Source organism: Elgaria multicarinata, chromosome 13 (genome assembly GCF_023053635.1).
Source record: "Elgaria multicarinata webbii isolate HBS135686 ecotype San Diego chromosome 13, rElgMul1.1.pri, whole genome shotgun sequence".
Taxonomy (NCBI): Eukaryota; Metazoa; Chordata; class Lepidosauria; order Squamata; family Anguidae; genus Elgaria; species Elgaria multicarinata.
Genome location: NC_086183.1, coordinates 25,899,853 through 25,920,476, shown reverse-complemented (window position 1 = coordinate 25,920,476; position 20,624 = coordinate 25,899,853). Strand labels below are relative to the sequence as shown.

General features: G+C 48.0%; 1 protein-coding gene across 1 annotated transcript in view; it reads right to left on the bottom strand.

Annotated features, from left to right (window-relative positions):
- The window catches only part of KCNN4 (potassium calcium-activated channel subfamily N member 4), a 44,232-nt gene extending 28,671 nt beyond the window's left edge, over window positions 1-15,561 (bottom strand). Inside the window, exon 1 of the mRNA XM_063140446.1 lies at window positions 15,225-15,561. Within this exon, the coding sequence (XP_062996516.1) occupies window positions 15,225-15,425 (201 nt within the window). The 5' untranslated portion in view covers window positions 15,426-15,561. The remainder of the gene's footprint in view (window positions 1-15,224) is intronic.
- Window positions 15,562-20,624: the final 5,063 nt, after the last annotated feature.

Sequence of the window (20,624 nt, the reverse complement as noted above, 5' to 3'; positions counted from 1 at the left end):
TTTAGGAATTACCCATGTAGGTTTCACTTCTGCTGAATGGTGTTTCCTCTGCCATGGGGTGACAAAGTTTAGCTGATTCTAGCTATATCTTTGCGGTTCTCTCATTGTGACCATGGTGTCGCAAAGAACCCTGGCAGTTAACATTTAGGGTGACCATATGAAAAGGACAGTTAAACAACAGTTAAAGCCGCAGGAGCTATCCTAGAGTGACGAGATACAAATGAGGGCAGGGCTCCTGCAGCTTTAAATTGTAATGAAGAGGGGATTTCACCAAGTGCTGCATGCACACAAATGACACCTGCTGAAATTCCCTTTTCTATTCAATGGTTAAAGATACAGGAGCCCTGTCCTCCTTTCCATAGGGTCACCCTATTAACATTGCATCTGTGGTCTTGCATTACAGCGGACACAATTTAGCTGATTAACCAGCACCCTGCAAGGTAGCACGCTTAACAATGCAAGGCAGTGCATGCTACTGGGGGGGGGGGGGGGAGAGAGAGATGAGGAGGCAGTTGCCTTCTCCAAAATTACTTGCTTCTCTTTGTTTAGGGTGACCTTATGGAAAGGAGAACAGGGCTCCGGTGTCTTTAACTGTTGTATAGCAAAGGGAATTTCAGCAGGTGTCATTTATACGTATGCAGCACCTGGTGAACTTCCCTCTCCATCACAACATTTAAAGCTGCAGGAGCCCTGCCTAGAGTGAGCAGATATAAGAGAGGGCAGGGCTCCTGCAGCTTTAACTGTTGTGATGAAGAGGGAATTTCACATGGTGCTGCATGAATACAAATGGCACCTGCTGAAATTCCCTTTGCTATGCAACTGTTAAAGATATAGGAGCTTTGTCCTCCTTTCCATAGGGTCACCCTACCTTTGCCCCCCACTCTCTGCCCTGCAAAACACTGTTACCCTAGATTCTTGTGAATTTGCCCCTTCTTTGCCTACTCCCCCAGGGTTTCTTTTTTCTACTGTCACCTTACGGTGCTAGGGAAAAACAAGCCCTCAAGACCGGCCAATTACACACCTTCTGCACGGCAGACTGTCAACATTAAGGCCAATTCACTTTACAGTCCCTTCTCAGATTTTATCTACGGCCTCCTGCTTTGATTCGGTTCCGGTCGATTTCCACTGAAGTGCTATAAAAATGTTTTGCTGCTTTGCTGAGGTCCTAAAAGCCAACAGCACCTAGAGAAACTGATAAGCAAGGTCAACTTTACAAGATAGTCCCTTGAACTGCTAAGATAAACCACAACCACTGTTAACGGCGACATGATTTACATCTACGTACAAGGAATTTGCACCTGCCTTAGTCCTGCAGAATTGGGTAAATGCAGAACCATCTACACATTATGAAGAATGAGGTGGAAACAATACCGCTGGCATTCACACTGAACATTCCAGCTTTACTGCATTTTTTTTTTAAAAAAAATCACATATATTTGGCAACATTCAACATCCTGACTTCTACACGTCTGGCAATTGGCCCAGAGGCCAAAACCCCATCTGGGCTAGGGTTTTGTTTTTTCGCTTTTTTGTATGGGGGATCTTTTCCTTTCCCTTTTTTTCCTGGTCATTCCGCGACCTTATAGTATCTAAAGTATAGACTCTCATTGCAAGGCTGTTGTTAGGATTCCATGCAAAGTTAGCAATGTGGCGAAGTGGCTAAAGTGTTGGACTGGGAGTCGGGAGATCCAGGTTCTAGTCCCCACTCAGCCATGGAAACCCACTGGGTGACTTTGGGCCAGTCACAGACTCTCAGCCCAACCTACCTCACAGGGTTGTTGTTGTGAGGATAACATGGAGAGGAGGAGGATTATGTACGGCGCCTTGGGTTCCTTGGAGGAAAAAAGGCGGGATATAAATGCAATAATAATAAATAAACATTCTTATTAGGTTTCAGTGAAATTCAGAGCTGGGCATGAATTTCACCGCAGTAAGCTTGCAAGAAATTCTTGCGATAAACAGGCAACAAGCTGCCAGTACGAATTCACCCTCACAACTTGAGCCGTGTGCCAGATGCTGTGTACCGAATGCAAAAGGGGGCAACCCTGCCCCAGAGGACTTTTACAGTGTACACAAGACAGGCAAAACAAGGATGGAAGCTGCACGCTAACGCTGCCGAGAGCTCTCTTTGCATTGGATTCTTGCAGCTTCTCCTCCACCTCCTCCTCCGGTTTTGGTGTGAAAATCTTGCACAGCCCCGGAGAGGACTGAGGAAGCATCTTGCGTACACTTCCTTGTATGCGGATGCTTTGGGGCAGAAAGCCGCCTTTTGTTTTAGAGCCCACTGATTGCACAAGTTCTCGGAGCTTGGCACGAAACCCCGGGAGTTCTGCCATGCATCTCTTTGCCCCCTCCTCCTCCGAGTAAAGCGTTACACTTTCTCCGGTTATTTTTCCTTGCTCCTGATTGCCGCCTCTCTGCCTTTGCCCTTGCCTTCCGCGTCACTGCAGCTCCATCTCCGCAAAGGGCACGGGGAGATCTTGAAGCAGAGGAGGAGTTCTTCCTGGACCTCCGTCTGCAAACAGACCTTGGATCCGTTCTGGATTCTCTCCGCCTTCACTCTCCCCTGCCTTGGGAACACACCGGAGGAGCAGGTTCAGGGAGATGAGGAGGGAAGCAAGGTCTGTGCAAGGCCGGGGACTTCGTTTCGGGAGCGCCTTTCTTTAACATTAAAAAAAAGTCGTATCTCCATTATCCGCTTTCTGTGAGCGAAAGGTGACCTCCCCGTTGTGCTCGGCAGCTCCTGGCACAGACTGAAAATAAAATCCTGTTCAAGCTAGGTCAGGCATTTAAATGTTTGGGCTCCTTCTTTGTTATCCTACACTTAAATATTGGGTAAAAAGAAATGCTGGCACTTTAAAAACAGGTCTGGGCAACTCATGGCTCTCTTAGCCAAACTCAACTTCTGGGCTATTTCACTGCTCATTCCTAATTCCAGGTCATTTATGAACAAGTTGAAAAGAACTGGTCCCAATACCGATCCCTGTAGGACCCCACGATTTACTTCCCTCCATCGTGAGAATTGACCATTTATTCCTCCTCTCTGCTTTCTGTTCTTTAACCAGTTACTGATCCGTAAGAGGATTTCTCCTCTTATCCCATGACTGCTAAGTTTGCTCAGGAGTCTTTGGTGAGGGACTTTGCCAAAAGCCTTTTGGAAGTCCAAGTAAACAATGTCCACCAGGTCACTCCTGATTTGGCATCAGGAAGCTTCACATGTTCCTATCCTGTGGGGATCGCTGGTGCACCACGTCCCTGCACAACTCCTTTATCCGACAGTCAAACACAAGCACTGGGCTCGGCCCACCATATCTGCCGGCACCAGCCACAGGAGCAAACAGAACACTTTTGTCATTTGCTCGCCGCCCACAAAGGTCCACCAGGCACCACAACAACCCAGGACAAATTCCAAGCAGATGCCAGAATTTTTGAAACAATAACCTGTCATTCCTAGAAGTCAGTACTATTATCCTGCAATCACTGATGGGAGAGGGGCCGGGAAAGCCAAGAAAACGTGCGCGTGCTTAAAACCCTAATGAGATAGTGAGGAGCTTGTACAATGTGCATTATCTTTTAAAATGCCCCATTTACATCTTTGTCAGGGACAAAACTTTCAGTTGGATAAGGAGAACTGGTCAGATCGTCAACAGTTCTATTTATGTATTCTTTCATTTATTTATTTGCTGGCAGGTGTCGAGAAACATTCCTCCAGTCAGTAGCCTATGTTGCACCCTTACCTAAAGGTGAAATCCTACAACTCCCAGCATGCAGGATCTAATTAGAAATTTGGGGGAGGGAGGGCCAGATGGGAATGCCCCCTGCAAGTTGTTCCAGTCGCAAGGAAAATGGCCAGGCATACTTTCATCCAAGCATCCTCAAACTACTAGCACCCGTGGCTTTACACTCGTATAGAAATAAAACTGAACTCTACTAAGAACTAAAACCACACTCTGAGCTTGAGGAGGACATGAGGTTTGAACTGGCAAGTACTTGGTTCACACTCGAGCCACAGGTCCGGCACTGTCATGCAGCTGCAGCGGTCCAATCACCGTGGCTTAGGGGCTCCTTCCTTTTTCTTTTAAAAATTCTTGTACAGCTTCATCTAGGGTGATCATATGAATGGTCATAACGGTGTTATGTGGTCTCTGTAAGATGTACCTGCCAGCAGTCTAGCTGCTGCATTTTGCACTAGCTGCAACTTCCGAGTCATCTTCAAGGGCAGCCCCACGTTGCAGGCACAGTGGTGGAAACAGTGGAGGGAGGGGGGGGGGGAGCCAAAGCAGCAATATATATTCCTGGGGGATGGAGCATGCTTTATCCCACACGCATAAGATTCCTCAAAGTCCTACTAATTTTGATGGAGTTAATTTTCAAGCAAGCAAGCTTAGGGTACCTTTATTTGAAAATGTCTCGTTTATGATTCAGTTTGATTTGTATGTGAAAAAGTGTCTTTTCTTCAATTAAATGCAGGAGTTCAAGTGGAGGGGTGAGCTGTTGTCAGAGTATGGCAGGGTGGAGAGGCTTATATTCCCACCACCACCAAAGCCTGACACCCCCTATGCCAAGTCAAAAGGTAGCAAAAGCAGGAGATTAAAAAAAATCTATAAAGAATCAGAGCTTTATCACACCAGCGTTATACTGTGCAATCACTGCGAATCGCATGCAAAGGACTCAGAAGTTTTCCACCTTATAATCTGCTTTGATTGTGAAGTACTCCCATGCATCCTGCCTTAATTGTGCAATAAAGCAAAAAGATTTGCCGTATTTAGCCCCTACATTTTGAGCGTATCTTCCGAGCCGCCGCTGGGACGCAGGAGCAGGATTTTAAAGAAATGCTTACATCTGTGTAAGCTTTAAAGATAAAGACACCAAAATTGGCACAGTTATCAATATTAGGGAGAGCTTTAAGCATACCAAATTTGAATTGAATTGGGTCATCCATTGATTTTTTATGATTTTTTACATTTCCCCCCTTAAACTCACTTCCTGGTATGCAAAGGCTCGCTGTCGCCTGGTAGCAAAAACAACAACCGCGAAAGCTTAGCACTACGGGGATAATCCGAGGGAAGCAGGTACGTGGGATGAAGCTTTCAGAAGAGCTTTTGCCAATCCACAGTTAGCACCTGGGCAGCAGATCAAACAGGTAATTATTCAGGTCACAGTCTTCCATACTACGATGAGATGGACTGTATTTCTATTTAAATTATAGCAATTATTTCTACATTTGCATCTATATCTATCAGTTAGCATGTGCAAATCACTGTCCTCTTTTTGTAGTGTTGCATTTCCTCTCTCTCTTTTTTTGGCATAACTGGCCACTCTAACGAAGTCCCCAGGGGGACCACCATCCATACATGGTTACTGGGATGTGTTTGACTGGATGGGTCACAATGAGTGCCCAAACTGTATTGTGATGGCACGATTTACACCAGCGGTCCCCAACCTTTTTGGCACCAGGGACCGGTTTCGTGGAAGACAATTTTTCCATGGACCGGGGGGAGTGGTTGAGGGGATGGTTTGGGGATGCCCCCCTGCCCCGCCCCCACTCCAGTGTCCTGGTGGGTGCCCAGCCGAAGCAAAGCCAGGACGCTGGGGCGGGCGGCTTCGGAACGGCGCACCCGGAAGTCACTCTCCCAGAGCAGCTTCCGGCCGGGCGCGCCATTCCGAAGCTGCCCCACCCCACCCCAGTGTCCTGGCTTCGCTTCGGCTGGGCAGGCGAGATGTCGCCCCACGCCCAGGTACGCTGGGGCGGGTGGGGGTAGAGCAGCTCACCTGCACGGCCCAGTTCCTAACAGGCCACGGACCGGTACCGGTCCATGGCCCAGGGGTTGGGGACCCCTGATCTACACTACTGCTTTATAGTGTGGTGTAGTGGCTATGGTGCTGGACTTGGAGTCGGGAGATCCAGGTTCTAGTTCTCACTCAGCCATGAAAACCCACTGGGTGACTTTGGGCCAGTCACAGGCTCTCAGCCCAACCTACCTCACAGGGTTGTTGTTGTGAGGATAACATGGCGAGGAGGAGGAAGATCATGTACACCACCTTGGGTTCCTTAGAGGAAAAAAGGCAGGCTATAAATCTAATAAATAAATAAATAAATAAATAAAATATTCATAACAGTTTTGAAATGCACTGACAACTGTTGGGGCCCATGACACACATTCCATATACCATTTTCAAACTGCTTCCAAAGGGTTATATCCTGCTTGGTGTAGATCTAGCCCTGGGTGCAGAAATGGGATACTTTAAGCACGTAGGATGATGCCCAGCCCAAGCTAAACCCCAGACATGGTGCTCGGCCAATTTGGGAGTGAGTCATGGCAGACTCAGTTGATGACTAAATAGACGACCAAGGCTACAGTCATAAATACACTTAGCAGTGTAGTAAGTCCTGTTAAACTCAGTGGGATTTACTTTTGAATAAACACACCTAGGGTTGCCCTGCTGCCTCTGAGCATATTCCAAGCCTAGGGATTTGTTTTTTTGGTTCCAGAACTGAGCTGAGCTCACAGGCCATCCGCACAAAAGTCCAGTGCTTGTTACCCCATGTTTTTGGTCCTGTATTATTGATTTTGTCTGAATTAACTACGTGATTATAAAGACTTTGCAGGCTGAAAATTTATAACAATTGGCTTCAGTTGTTTGGGATTTTCACTTTGTATATCCTCGAGAAGGACATACACACACAAAGAGAGAGAGAGGAGGGGTTCATTTTACATTTTAATGTAATAATTTTAACGTCTATTTCTCTATAGATTTCTAGCTCCCAAGGAAGAAATCTTTGACTCTAACATGCATATAGCTACATTAAAACCTTTTTTTTTTTTTGCCCTATTCAGCACCTGAGTTCGTTCCCTCTTTTTGCTTTCTAATCTAAAGTGTTTAAATTCTGCCCAATCTTTCATTGTTTTGGACGCCTAATTTAGGCGGGGAAAGTCATTTTGTTATGATTAAGCAATTGGGAGTCAGAAACCCTGCAGATCACTCAGAGACCCATCAGTAGATCCCAACCTACTTTTTGCCCACATCTGTTGTAAAGTTTCATCTCCTAACGCTTACATCAGAAGGGCCTAAGAGTAATCTCAGGAGGGTTCCCCCCCCCACCCCTTTCTTTTGGCAGCCTGGCAACCCTAGTTAGCATTCCTGAATGCAGGGGGAAATATTTGTATGACTTATCCTGCTTATACAGTATCATGAGACTGAGCTCTTTCGTGAGGGGGGAAATCCTGAGAGCATTCAGAGGAAAGAAAAAAGGAACAGGCACATTCTCTTTACAAGTTTACAGTTACCGGTCTCATGCTGGAGCTGTCCTCAGAGTCCAAGTATAGGAAATTGTGGTACAAGCAGCCTACGCCAATGAGACGGCAATAAAGAGAAAGGGCGACAATTCAAGAATTGCAGCAAACAAGGGAAGCTTTTCTCACTCTTGCAGCATTAAGATGGGAGAAGTTGCACCGGCTAAAATTCCCCTCCTCCTAGGGGAAGGTCTAACGTGTTCCCCCACCTGACAAATGTGTGTTCCCAAGGCCACATTTGCCCGGGTAACAAGAATGCAAGGAAAGAAAGAGTATTTTTAGGAGAGGCTTGGTGTGTGGAAGGAAGAGCTGTCTAACACACATCCCTACAATAGCTTCAGCTATTGGACGGTATAAAAATGCAATAAATAAATAAATAAATAAATACACCAGACCCCCCCCCCCCCCAAATACCCACAGCTGCACTTATTTTCCATTTTAGAGCACAGCTACTGGAGGGGAGATTTTAAATGATGGGGGTGGAAGGGATTTGCAGGGAGAATCAGCATGCAGCATAAGGGTTAAGAGCCCCTTCGCCTGCCAAATCTCCTTTGCATACTTTCCACACACACATACACACACACACACACAAATGCTTTATGAGGAGTTCAGTACTGCATCATTTCCTCATTAGATGTAGTCCTATCCCCGAAAAGTACGGGAGCCCTGCTATTTTTATTGCATCCACATCAGTTCATATGGCAAAATTCACTCCTTTTCCTCAGCTTATGGGTAAGCAGAACAAATTAATATTTCCTTCCCCCTGAGAAAAAAGAACTTTGGAATTGGTCCTTCTCACAAGTATTCCTACAGTTTTCCCCATCAGGGTTACTGTGCCCTTAACAGTTGCACAACAGGCAGAAATTCAGCAGGTGAAACTTCGCCCAAGTGCTGCATCTCCAGGAAATGCTCTACCTATTGAATTCCCGCTTGTCATGTAGCTCTTAAAATACATGCACTACCACCATCATAAAATGGTGAGGACCCTACTTAGCACTGGCAATCAACAGAAACGAAGAATTGGCACCCAAATTCCCAGTCCATTCCGGAAGAGGATTGGGGACGAAGCTGGAATCCTTTGGAAGATCCGCCTCGCCTCACACTTTGAAAATGACTGCTCTACAGGATATTCCCTTTAAGCAGGTTATAAATGTAATAGGCTAAATCAATATTCCCTTTAAGCAGGTTATAAATGTAATAGACAAAATACCAGTTGCCCATCTCCTGTGACCCTTGCCATTGCCTGAGTTTTCTGTGATGCCACAGAATGTTTACGGACATTCTAACTGCTGATGTGGAAGGCTCAGTTACGGCACGTTGACAATCAGTGCAGCTGCTGACTTCCCCTCATCAAACGCATCACCTAAACTTCATTATATGCACGGCACACACACCACATGGGGGCAAAGATTCCATGGCAGGCTCAAGCCCCGACATCAGGAAACGTGTTTCCCTCAGCATGTCTTACGCTGGGACTTGTCCATTCAGCCCTCCACCCCACCCGCAGGTAAGGGCATCCCCTTCTTGCTTTTTATGATCTTGATGTCCCTGATGTCTTTCACCCTGCAGGTGTCCAACTGTAGCAGGAGTCAGTTGTGATAAATCTCCAGGGAGGGAGGGAGGAGGCAAGTCAGAGCAGGGACTTGCTGCCACTGCTTCTGTGGGATAAGGTACGGGATACATTCTCGTGGGAGGAGAAATCAGCAAGGCTGGATAAGCAGAACAACCCAGTAAGGGAAGGGGAAAAGAGAAAGGGAAGGGAAATACCCCTCCACCTTAGAAGGAAAGGAGACAATCGTAGGTATGAAAATTTACGACCGTCTTTTTCCACAAAACCAGCTGCCAAAGGTAACACCTAATCTCTTAAAAGTCTGCAGTGCTAGGATATATCTGAAGACCACTTGTTGTGATAGCTAAATGGAACCTCTATGTTTAAAGGCTCGAATACCAATTGCAGGGGCAATAGCAGTCTCAGAACATCAACTGCAGGGGGCAGCAATATGGCGTGGCGTGGCGTGGCGTGGCGGGGAGGCCTGCTGCCTTCATGCCGTACTTGGGGCTTCCTGAAAGCATCAAACGGACCACTGTTGGAAATGAGACAATGGCCAGATCCTAGCACAACTTTTCTTAGGCCCTGAACTCCTAACACAGCGGTTCTCAACCTGTGGGTCGCGACCCCTTTGGGGGTCGAACGACCCTTTCACAGGGGTCGCCTAAGACCATCGGAAAACACGTATTTCCGATGGTCTTCGGAACCGAGACACCGCTCCTCTATCCGTCTCCAGGAGGGTCCGCCCACATGCAGATACGCCCACATACGAGTGCCCGGCGTGATGACATCATCGCACCAACCCTATCACATACACCCCGTACAAGCAGCTACTCTGTTAAAAGCGGCTACTTTGTTAAAAGCAGCAGTATTGGAGGTAAAATTGTTTTTGTGATTAATCACTATGCTTTAATTATGTTCAATTTGTAACAATGAAAATACATCCTGCATATCAGATATTTACATTACGATTCATAACAGTAGCAAAATTACAGTGATGAAGTAGCAACGAAAATAATTTTATGGTTGGGGGTCACCACAACATGAGGAACTGTATTAAAGGGTCGCGGCATTAGGAAGGTTGAGAACCACTGTCCTAACACATATCCTTACAGATAAATTCACAGAGGGCAGGTCTATCAGCGCCCCTAAGCTATGACAGCTAAAGAGAATAGGGTACTGAGCTGGGGTATGTAGGAAGCTGCCTGATACTGAGTCAGACCCTTGGTTTATCTAGCTCAATATTGTCCACACTGACTGGCAGCAACGGCTCTCCAGGGTTTCAGGGAGGATTTTTTCCTGCCCTACCTGGAGATGTCAGGGAGCGAACCTAGGATCTTCTGCGTGCAAAGCATGCACTCTGTCACATTGAGCTACAGATCCTGGCAAAGCAACTGAGCTGCAAATCAGGAAATCCCTAATCAGGAAATCATGTCTCTGACATGACCTCTTGCTAGGTGGTTTTGGCAAGCTGCTCTCTCAGCCCCACCCCCACCCCATCTGTAATATGGGGGATAAATAATACTGAATGTAATGCAAAACTGCTGAATTAGAATACATGAAAAGGTTTGATTCTATCATCAGTGGCTTGAATTGGGATAAAGGATTTTTAATGCCACTACACGTGTTAATTACATTACCAATTGTAGTGTGCTTCTGTTATCACTCAACGATTGTTTTGCGAATGGCCACAGTTGTGCCTACCACGGATCCCTTGCACCCCCCTCCCTGGTGCTCCAATGAGACCACCAGGCAACTGGATCGTTGAGCCACCATTTTAATTCCCCACAATGCCTTGAGCACCATGCCATTTTTCCAGATAAAATACACACACAGCTGCTTTTGCTTGCCACACAAGGAAAATGTCTAAGTATTCTATGGGTAACCTGTACATTTTCTCATGCTGGACAAAGAACAGCTAGAAGGGGCAATGTTAACCAGGAAAACGGTGCAGCCAGAAGGGTTAACTGCTCCCTTCCCTTGCAACATGGTCCAACAATCTGATTCCCTACCCCTTGCAGCTGCTTTTTTCTTTTTCTTCTTTTTTAACGTGGAAGATCTTTATTATGGATTGTACCCGTCACATCGAGTTGCACCCCGAGGATGTGATTTTGTCTGGAATCTATCAAAGAGATTTGCGGCACCCTGAAGATGAACTTTCATGGACTTTGGCCAGATCTACACCAAGCAGAATATAGCACCATGAAAGTGGTATGAAAGTGGTATATAAGAGGCAGGATCCGCACTAATACTTTACAGCAGTATTGAAGTGCACTGACAACTGTTGGGGCCCATTAACACATACCACATACCGCTTTCATACCGCTGTCTCCTGCGTTTTCCATCCCTCTGTCACACTGCTTTCATAGTGCTATATCCTGCTTGGTGTGGATTAGGCAAAGGCCTAATTGAGCCCTTGCAAACTTGGCTGATGCAGCGCACAAGATGGAACAGAGCCAGTTAAAGATCAAAAGTACATTGCCGGGCAGGCCTCTAAAAGCTTCTAACTCCTTCATCAAGCCAAATTCAACCCCCATCCCCAAAGCCACTCAGTGTAGCCTGCTCAGTCTTCTGGTTTCTGCAGTCCCACAAATGCAGCAAATCCAGGTTTGGGGGGAGGGAGCGGGTGGGAGGGAGGGCCGCTATCCATGTGCAGTGGGCTACCTTTGCCTTTATTGAATCACAAATTGTGCAGACCTGCCCTAGTCAATGTAGGGTTGTTGTTGTCATTTTCATTCGGATTAAAAGGTGGGGGAATGCAAACACCAAGGTAAGCCTCGCTTGTGGGGGGAAATGCGTGCATACAGCAGCTCCAAGCCCTTTGCTATCCAGGACAAAGAAGGTATCACTCAGAGTTGCCTGCAGGGCAAGGAATCGTTTGGAGGAATCAAATCCACGATGACTCAGACAGCGGAATGTTATGGGGACAGTTTACAAACCCCACACCCATATCCACACACACACCAAAGAACCAGAGGTGGTGGTGATCTCTTCTCCACATTATGCTGCCCCACGAACTCTCCACCTGCCCCAATTTTGTACTACATTATCCCTGCTTTGTCTTGTGCGAAGTTGTGGGGTATGCCTTTTGAGAATGGTGTTAGTACACACACATGCGCTGTTGGATCTAGGATCTACCTTCCGCCTTCTGCAAGAGGAAGGGCTCCACTCAGGGGAAGTTCCCCCGTCCCAAGGATCCTCCCTCTCCCTAGGCCACCCCACACCTCAGCCAGCAGGATCTCCTGACTCCGTGTAGCCTTTTCGGTGGGCTGGAGTTGCTGCCGTGGGAAAGAGAAGCCAGAGAAGTCAATTTCCATCAGTGTGGTTGATCTGGCTTAATTCTGGATCCAACCTGTGGGCTCTTGTGTGTGCACACATCAACATGCCAACACATAAATGGACATGCACGGCACCCAATTCCATTTCATTGCTCTTCTTCCCTCGCTCCCGTTGTGTTCCTTATCCACGCAAGTGATAAATACTATTTCATTTCAGTTCAGTTCTATACCACCCAGTAGTTAAAAGCTTTTGGGGCAGTTTACAAAAATTACAATCTACAAATACAAGATAATCATAATATCTTGAATTTGTGGGTGGCAATTTTTGTGAAAAGACTACACGCTTTCCACCCACTCCCTTTTTCTCTCTCCGCAGAGATGGTAAATGTTAAAGAATTTTCGTGTTGCAGCTATTCTGAGAATTACATCTAGAGCCACTGGGTTTAATCATTCAATTAAAGGTTGTATTTTGTGGGGGGGGGGGGGAGAGAGGGAGAAAGGTAGCAGTTACTGCCAGTTTAATAACACCCTACTCTGAAAGCCAATGTGGAGCAAACTATCGAAGAGTAAATTAGTACATAGCAGGCAGAGAAGTACCTTCAGCTATGCACAATGAGCGGAAGAAGTCAGGCAACGATGGTATGAAAATATAAGTACACAAACATGTTTTACTAATAATCAGATAACCCTAGCTGGTCATGGGCGTTTGGGTCCCTGAGGCAGAAAATCCAAATGCGGGGTGGGGTGGGGGGACAATCCACAAGGAAGTTCTCCTGCACAGGCTCTGGGGCCGAACTAGAAGTGTCCTGGGAGGTGCACAAACAAGACCTTCCACCACAGGTTTGAAAAGTATTAAGAGCAAGAAGGACAGAGCTATCTGAATTGAGACAGCAATCCTGGTGTGAGGGGTCACCTTTTTCCTAGACTGAAATTCCCCCTCTCCAGATACTGTTTGCCCCATGAGGGTGGCTGGGAACATACAGGTATGGTAAGTGTATGTTTCTCTCTGTGGGACAAAATAGCAGCGTTGCAGGGGTGATTTTAATCAGGAAAATGGCACGGAGGGGAAATATTACCTCCCCTTCCCTTGGTAGCACGGCATCGTGTCTACTTCAGTCCTCAGTTCTCATTCATTTAAATGGAGCTTATGCAAAAGAACATCCCTGCGGATCATATCCTGTGGGGTTAGATCCATCTTTCTATCCACTCCACAGAACTTTAACGGCGCCCCCCCCTCCCCCAAGATCTACTCCCGAGGCGGTTCGCTTGTCTTGCCTAGCGGTAGGGCTGCCTCAGACACGAGGATCTTGTCTGCTAGCCGCGTTCAATCTCAGAAGACCTTAAGAAATAGACCACCTGGTCAAATCAATGAACCATCCAGTTCAACAGCAACATTTACACCTATAGATAATCAGAAATGTTCGAGGAGTTTCGCAGTGCGGATAGACACACCCTGTTCTTGACACCCATCAACCTAGCAGCCCAAAACACAACCTCTCTCTGAAAACGACGATCTGTCTTTGGACTAGAATGATGACTAGCCACCGACACGCCTATCGTCCATCATTTTCATCAAATCAGTTTCTAAAGCCAGGTGCATTCTGTGGCAATGAGTTCCAAAGGGGCCATTTAACCAGTATGTTCATCAGCGATCATTTTTAGTGGACTCATTGAGGAGGGGCGGGGAAAGAGATTTTAAGAGGCAAAGCCAGAATTAAAAGACGGGCTTGCTTATTATTTTGAAGCGATTGTTTTGTTGCGACGTGACACTGCACTGGGGAACGGAAAAGAAGGTATGAGAAGCCGCCTTCCCTTCTAGCAATGTCGAGTAGTAACTTTGGTTTAGGAAATGGTAAATTGTCTTGCACTTCCTTCCATATCTTAACCAACATGCCTATTTTGAGGGTTTGATGCAAATATAGAGGGACATTTACAGCAGGAGCATTGGTTATTCTGCCCTTCCTCACAGGAGCTAAGGGCATGGTTCATCTCTTCCCCGCCCTATTTTACCCTCACAACAGTCCTGTGAGATAGTTTAGGCTGAGAGAGGGCGAAAACCCTAAAATCGCCCAATGGACTTCATAAGCAGAGTGAGGATTTGAACCCAGATCTCTCCACCTCCAAGACCATCACCCCAACAACTACACCTCCAGTTCTTCTAGATGGGCAATTAGTTGCAACGTATGCAATTAGTTGGACAGACCTAGGGTTGTTGAAAGCACATGCAAGCTTTTGAGCTTCGCAGAATTCTTCATCAGGCACAAAGGCCTCTAGCCACTACACCACACCAGAGAGCTAGGGCCGGCGCTACCATTAGGCCAACTAGGCGGCCGCCTAGGGTGCAGACCTCAGAGGGGCGCAGTACTGCCCTTTAAGGGTCAAAGTTTTATACAAATTAGCCGTTTTAAGAAAAAAACATAAAGAAAGGAAAATATAATAGTTCAGAAACTCTTCTTGAATTGAAGTTGGCAAAAAAAAAATGGGGGTTTGCAAGTAGCTCACCTTGCCTAGGGCGAAAAATAGTCTGGCACCGGCCGCGCGGAGAGCCAGTGTGGCGTAGCGGCTAGAGTGTTGGACCGGGAGTCAGGAGATCTGGGTTCTTATCTCCACTCGGCCCTGAAGCTCACTGGGTGGCTTTAGGCCAGTCACAGACTCTCAGCCCAACCTACCTCATAGGGTTGTTGTTGTAAGGATAAAATGGAGAGGTTCCTTAAGGAGGAAAAAAGGCGGGATATAAATATGATAATAAATAAATGTAATAGTAGATAAAAAAGGCAGCAGCTTCTCTGGAGGCAGGATCGGCAAATGATGAGAAATGTGTCCACCTGTTCTACACATCCCGGGTCACTGATTTTCAGGAAAGTTTCTTCCTGACCCCACAGTTGGCACAGCTGACCTTCAGGTGAAGCTAAACCTAACCATCCCCAAATGGAAACTGACCTGGGGCACAAACCTGTCTTAACGCAGGAGGAGACTTCGGTGATTCTAGTTTTGGGCCAAGAGGATGGAGGCAGGAGAAGCAAGTGCGTCAGGAAGAGGGGACGGGTGGGAAAGCCAGGCCGGGGGGGGGCGGGGGAATGGGGGGTGCTGCGGCTGACTTACCTGGCAGTGCCCGAACCAAGCCAGCTCGGTATGCAAAACCATCAGGAAGATGCCCAGGAGGGCCGTGCCCAGGGCCCAGCCGGCCAGCTTCCTCTCTTCGCCCAGCAAGAGTTTCCTCCCCCGGAGGCGTCGCAGGTTCTCGCCCGGCTCGGCCGGGATGGGCAGCACCATGGTCTCAGCTGGGTCCTCCTTGCGTTGCATCTCTTGAGCGCCGCCGGGGGCGGGGCCCGAGCGCTTGGCCCCGGGGGTTGGGAGGCACGGGGTGAACACCCCCTGGGCAGCCCCCCATCCCTGCCTCTTGAGCAGCCAGCAGGCAGCCAGGGCGAGAGGGGCACGGGGGGGGCACCTGGTGGGACCCCCTTGGAGCAGGGGAGAAAGGAAGGAAGGGAAGAGGGGAAGGAGAGAGAGAGAGAGAGAGAGAGAGAGAGAGAAAGCAAAAAGAAAGACGGACAGATAAGAAAGAAAGAAAGAAAGAAAGAAAGAAAGAAAGAAAGAAAGAAAGGGGGTTAAGGGGGGGAGAGAGAGAGAAAGAACAGAAGAGGGGATGGGCAGAGAGAGAGAGGAGGAGAAAAAGAAAGAAAGAAAGAGGAAGAAAAGAAGAGAAAGACGGGAAGGGGAATGAGAGAGAGAGAGAGAGAAGCTCAGAGAAAGGGCGATTGATAAGGAAGACCAGTAGGCAGCCAGCTACAGGAAGTCCCCAAGGGATGGGACATAAGCAAGTGGCGAAGAGAGCGGCGGCGGCGGCGACACTGTGAACTCAGCAGAAGCGGAGAGAAAGTTTGGGGCCGAAGGAGCGCGCGCAGCACGCGCGCGGCAGAAGGCGAGCCGGAGCGCGTGAATCCGGACCCGGGCACCTCGGGCAGCGGAGGCGCACTGGGAAGCCCGCCCGGAGCGCGCGCCGGAGGAACTCTGCGGCCCGCCGGCGGGCCGGTCTCGCGGTGTGCTTCGTCACCGGGCAGGGCAGGGCGGGGCGGGGGCTTCCCCGGGGAGGGCCGAGGGAGCAAGTGTCGGAGGCCGGCCGGCAGGAAACGACGGGCCCGCGCTGGGTGGCTGGGGTCCAGCCAGGCCGGGAGGCGAGGGGGCATCGGGGACCAGCAGCAATAGGGGTGGGGGTGGGAGCTCTGATCGCCGCCCCGCCCCACCCCGCTACCCCGGAATAAGAGGTCCTGGGGCTCAAACTTCTTGGCGAAGTGCAATCCTGCCCTAGACACCCTCCCAACGCGGATGGCTAAAGGGCGGGCTGCATTTGCTCGGTCGGGAAGGGAGAGAGCAGCACTCTGCGTGAGCTCAGAGGCACGCTCTGCGTAAGTATGATTTCACACGTTTCGAATCCCCATATGATACTACAGCAGTTTCCAGATGTTGTTGGATTGTTTTTAAAAAGTGCTGTTGCTCAAATGAAGCTTCAGTTCTTTTTCCCAGCCTAAGTATTTTGGTCTGGGATGCCTCTGAGAACTTGCAGAGTGCTTTCCCAACAGCCCTGTGTATCCACTACATGTAGAAAATAGGCAACTGTTTCCTAGCCTTCCAATTGATGAAAAAATGTACTTTTGATCATATAAGGCTGTAATCCTACACACACCTGGGATGGGAGTTAGTCCCATGGGGCTTACTTCTGAGTATGCATGTGTAGGATTGCAGTATAAGCGTCAGAAAGGACCCAGCTCCAGAGGGACTCTTCTCCTCAAGGATCTGTATGAGTCACTGTTCTCCATACGCTTGCTCTTTGGAAATATAGAGCTAGGACTCATCCAGAGACACAACAGGCAACCTGGAGGCTGCATAATGCTATTGACAAGCTCCAACTCCCATGAACCCCAGGGAAGAATTTGCAGCCTTCCAAATAATGTTGTACTCCAACTCCCATGAACCCCAGGCAGCATGATCGATTGTCAGGGATTATGGTAGTTGTAGTCCAGCAGCATCTGGAAAGCCACAAATTCCCCACTCCCCCAACCTGGTCTCTCCAGATATTTTGGTTTCTCTCCATGGCTACCAGCTATCTGCATTACACAGCTGCTAGGTTGCCTGTTGTCTGTCTGTCTGAGTCCCAGTCGGCCAAAACATCTGGAAGGACCTGGGTTGGGGAAGGGTCCTTCTATAAAGCCATTATTTGATAAAAGCCATAACCCAACTCTGCACTGTATGAACAAATAGTTTCTTTTGTCTAGCATGAATCTCCTGCAAATCGGTTTCGATGGATGACCACATAGTTCTACGATTCTGATAGTAGAAGCCAGCTGGACCCTAAAAAAGTAAAGTCCTGACTGTCACCTCAGGAGATATTACACAGAGCGGGGAGGAAGAAGCCCAAGCAGCAGAGAGGGAACACTCTCCCCCACCTTCCCCTGCAGGGCTCTTGCGTGTTGAACAGCCACACAACTGTTAGAAATTCATCAGGTGAAGCTTTCTCCATTGCTTTTCCATGCTGTGGGGGGGGGACTACAACCCTGCACCTGTTGAATTATTATTTTTGCCTGTCTTGGCAACCCAACATAGCAGATGGACTTTTTGTTCTTCTCCTCCTTGCACCTGATAATTAAAGCCTGGAGATTAGCCAAAGCCTGTAGATCCTTTGGAAGGTCAACATGTTCTTTTGGGCCTTGCAGTGCTTTCCACTGGTCATGGTTAAGCCAGTTTTAGGTAGTTTCAGCTTTTTCCCCCTTAATGCTTTAGTATATTTCATTATACTTGTATTTAAACATACCGTTACATCCCCTGAGGGAATCCAATGAGAGGGAATGACTATAGAAAAGAATCATAGAATAGTAGAGTTGGGAGGGGCCTACAAGGCCATAGAGTCCAACCCCCTGCTCAATGCAGGAATCCACCTCAAAGCATCCCTGACAGATGGCTGCCCAGCTGCCTCTTGAAGGCCTCTAGTGTGGGAGAGCCCACGACCTCCCTAGGACATTGGTTCCACTGTCATACTGCTCTAACAGTCAGGAAGTCCGTATAAGAGAATTAAGAGCCATGGAGAATTCTGTGGAGAATTTTGCCACCCGAAGCAAATTATTATTATTATTATTATTATTATTATTATATTTATTTGTATCCCGCCTTTTGCCCAATGCTGGGCCTCAAGGTAGCCTTACAAAGTTTAAAATATACATGGGGGGGAGGGAAACAAAACCATAAACAATTAAAAAATACACAACAAAATTATAAGACATTAACATAGATGGAGGGCTGGATTATTCTCCGAAGGCCTGCTTGAACAAAAAAGTTTTAGCCTGCTTCCGAAAGCCCATCAAGGAGGGAGCCAGCCTAGCTTCCCCGAGAAGAGAGTTCCAGAGCACCGGAGCAGCCACCGAGGAGGCCCTCTCCCATGTTCCCACCAAGCGTGCCTGTGAAGAAGGTGGGACTGAAAGAAGGGCCTCTCCAGAAGATCTCAAAGCACGGGCAGGCTCATAAGGGAGAATACGTTCTTTCAAATAACCTGGACCCGAACCATATAGAGCTTTATAGGTCTTAACCAGCACTTTGAATTGTGCCCGGAAACAGACCGGAAGCCAGTGGAGCTGTTTTAACAGGGGAGTTGTGTGCTCCCTGTAACCAGCCCCGGTCAACAATCTGGCTGCAGCTCTTTGAACCAAAGCCTGAAGGACCCCCAGCCAACCCCCACTCAGCCCCTGACACTAGGGCTAATACTTCTAAACGTCTTTTAAATGCCGCAGAAAGGGGCAACCAAAACTATGAAGGGGCAGGAACAACTTTCCTATGAGGCGAGGTTACAACGTTTGGGGCTTTAGAAAAAGAAGAAAGACAAGTTGAATACGGGGAAACATGACAAAGGCCTTTAAAATCATGCATCACGAAGAGAAAGTGGACTGAGCGAGAGCTGCTTCTCCCTCTCTCATAATCCTGAAAACTGCCGGCATCCAATAAAGTCGGTTTGAATTGTGGGAGATCTGGGACAGGCCAAAGGAATTACCGTTTCATAGAGTGCATGGAATTTGCGAGTACAAGATGTCTGGATGGCCACCAGCCTGGACAGCGTTGGCAGGGGGTTATACAAATTCATGAAGGATAAGGCTATCAGTGGCTACTAGTTATAAGGACATCAGAAGAGCCCTGCTGGATCAGACCAAGGGTCCATTTCGTCCAGCCCTCTGTTCACATAGTGGCCAACCAGCTGTTGACTAGGAACCCACAAGCAGGACATGGGTGCAACAGCACTCTCCCGCCCATGTTCCCCAGCAACTGGTGTTTATAGGCTTACTGCCTCTGATACTGGGATGACAATATATTAATCTCCAGTATCAAGTTACTCCAGTTACTATACCTCTTAATGCCAGTTGCTGGGGAACATGGGTGGGAGGCTGCTGTTGCACACACGGCCTACTTGTGGGTTTTCTATGGGTTTCCGAAAGGCAACTATGTGAGCAGAATGCTGGATTAGATAGACCCTTGGTCTGATCCAGCGTGGCTCTTCTTTAGAAGTCGAATTGCACCATTCTAACACCAGTTTCTGCCTTCATCTATACCAGTCTTCCTCAACCTGGGGCGCTCCAGATGTGTTGGACTGCATCTCCCAGAATGCCCCAGCCTGGCTGGGGCATTCTGGGAGTTGTAGTCCAACACATCTGGAGCGCCCCAGGTTGAGGAAGACTGATATATACACACACACACACTTCATGGTGTCACCTGAAGCAGGTTGCTTCAGCGTATTGCATGGCAGAGCCAGGCTGTGCTCCGGAGAGAGTGGCAGCCTGGTTTAGTTTTCCTGACAGAGCTTCCACACCACGTACAGGAACGCAGGAAGCTGTCCCGTGGTCCATCTAACCCAGTCATGTCAACACTGACCGGCAGCAGCTCTCCAGGGTTTCAGGAAAGATTCTTTCCTCACCCTACCTGGAGCTGCCACGTGGGACATTTTTGCATGTCCAGCGTGTGCTTTATCACACTGAACTAGGGCCCCTCCCATTATGGGCAGCTGCAGGGCAAGATAAATTCAACAGGATGAGCATTCCTGAGCGCTGCATCTAGACGCCAGGAAAGCTACATTGATGGATGGTACCTGTGTCATATGGCTGTTCAAGGAATAGAAACCCTGGGGTGGAGTGGCGAGTGGGATGAAACTCCTTTCTCCGGATCACAAACAATGTTTATTTATATTATTTTTATCACTTATGACGTTTCTTTGTGAAGCTAGCCAAGGCAGTTCACACATACACACACACAATCAAATGAAAACTTAGTAAAACACTAAAAGCAACCTTTAAAACAGGGAATTGTGGTGCTCCCAATGTTTGGCCTACAATTCCCATCATCCCTCACTATTGGATATGCTGGCTAAGGTTGATGGGAGATGTAGACTAAAGCATCTGGACTGTCACAGATTGTGCCCCCACTAATAGCATTTTAAAAAGGCGAAGGTGAAAAGGTGTTTCTTGCCCT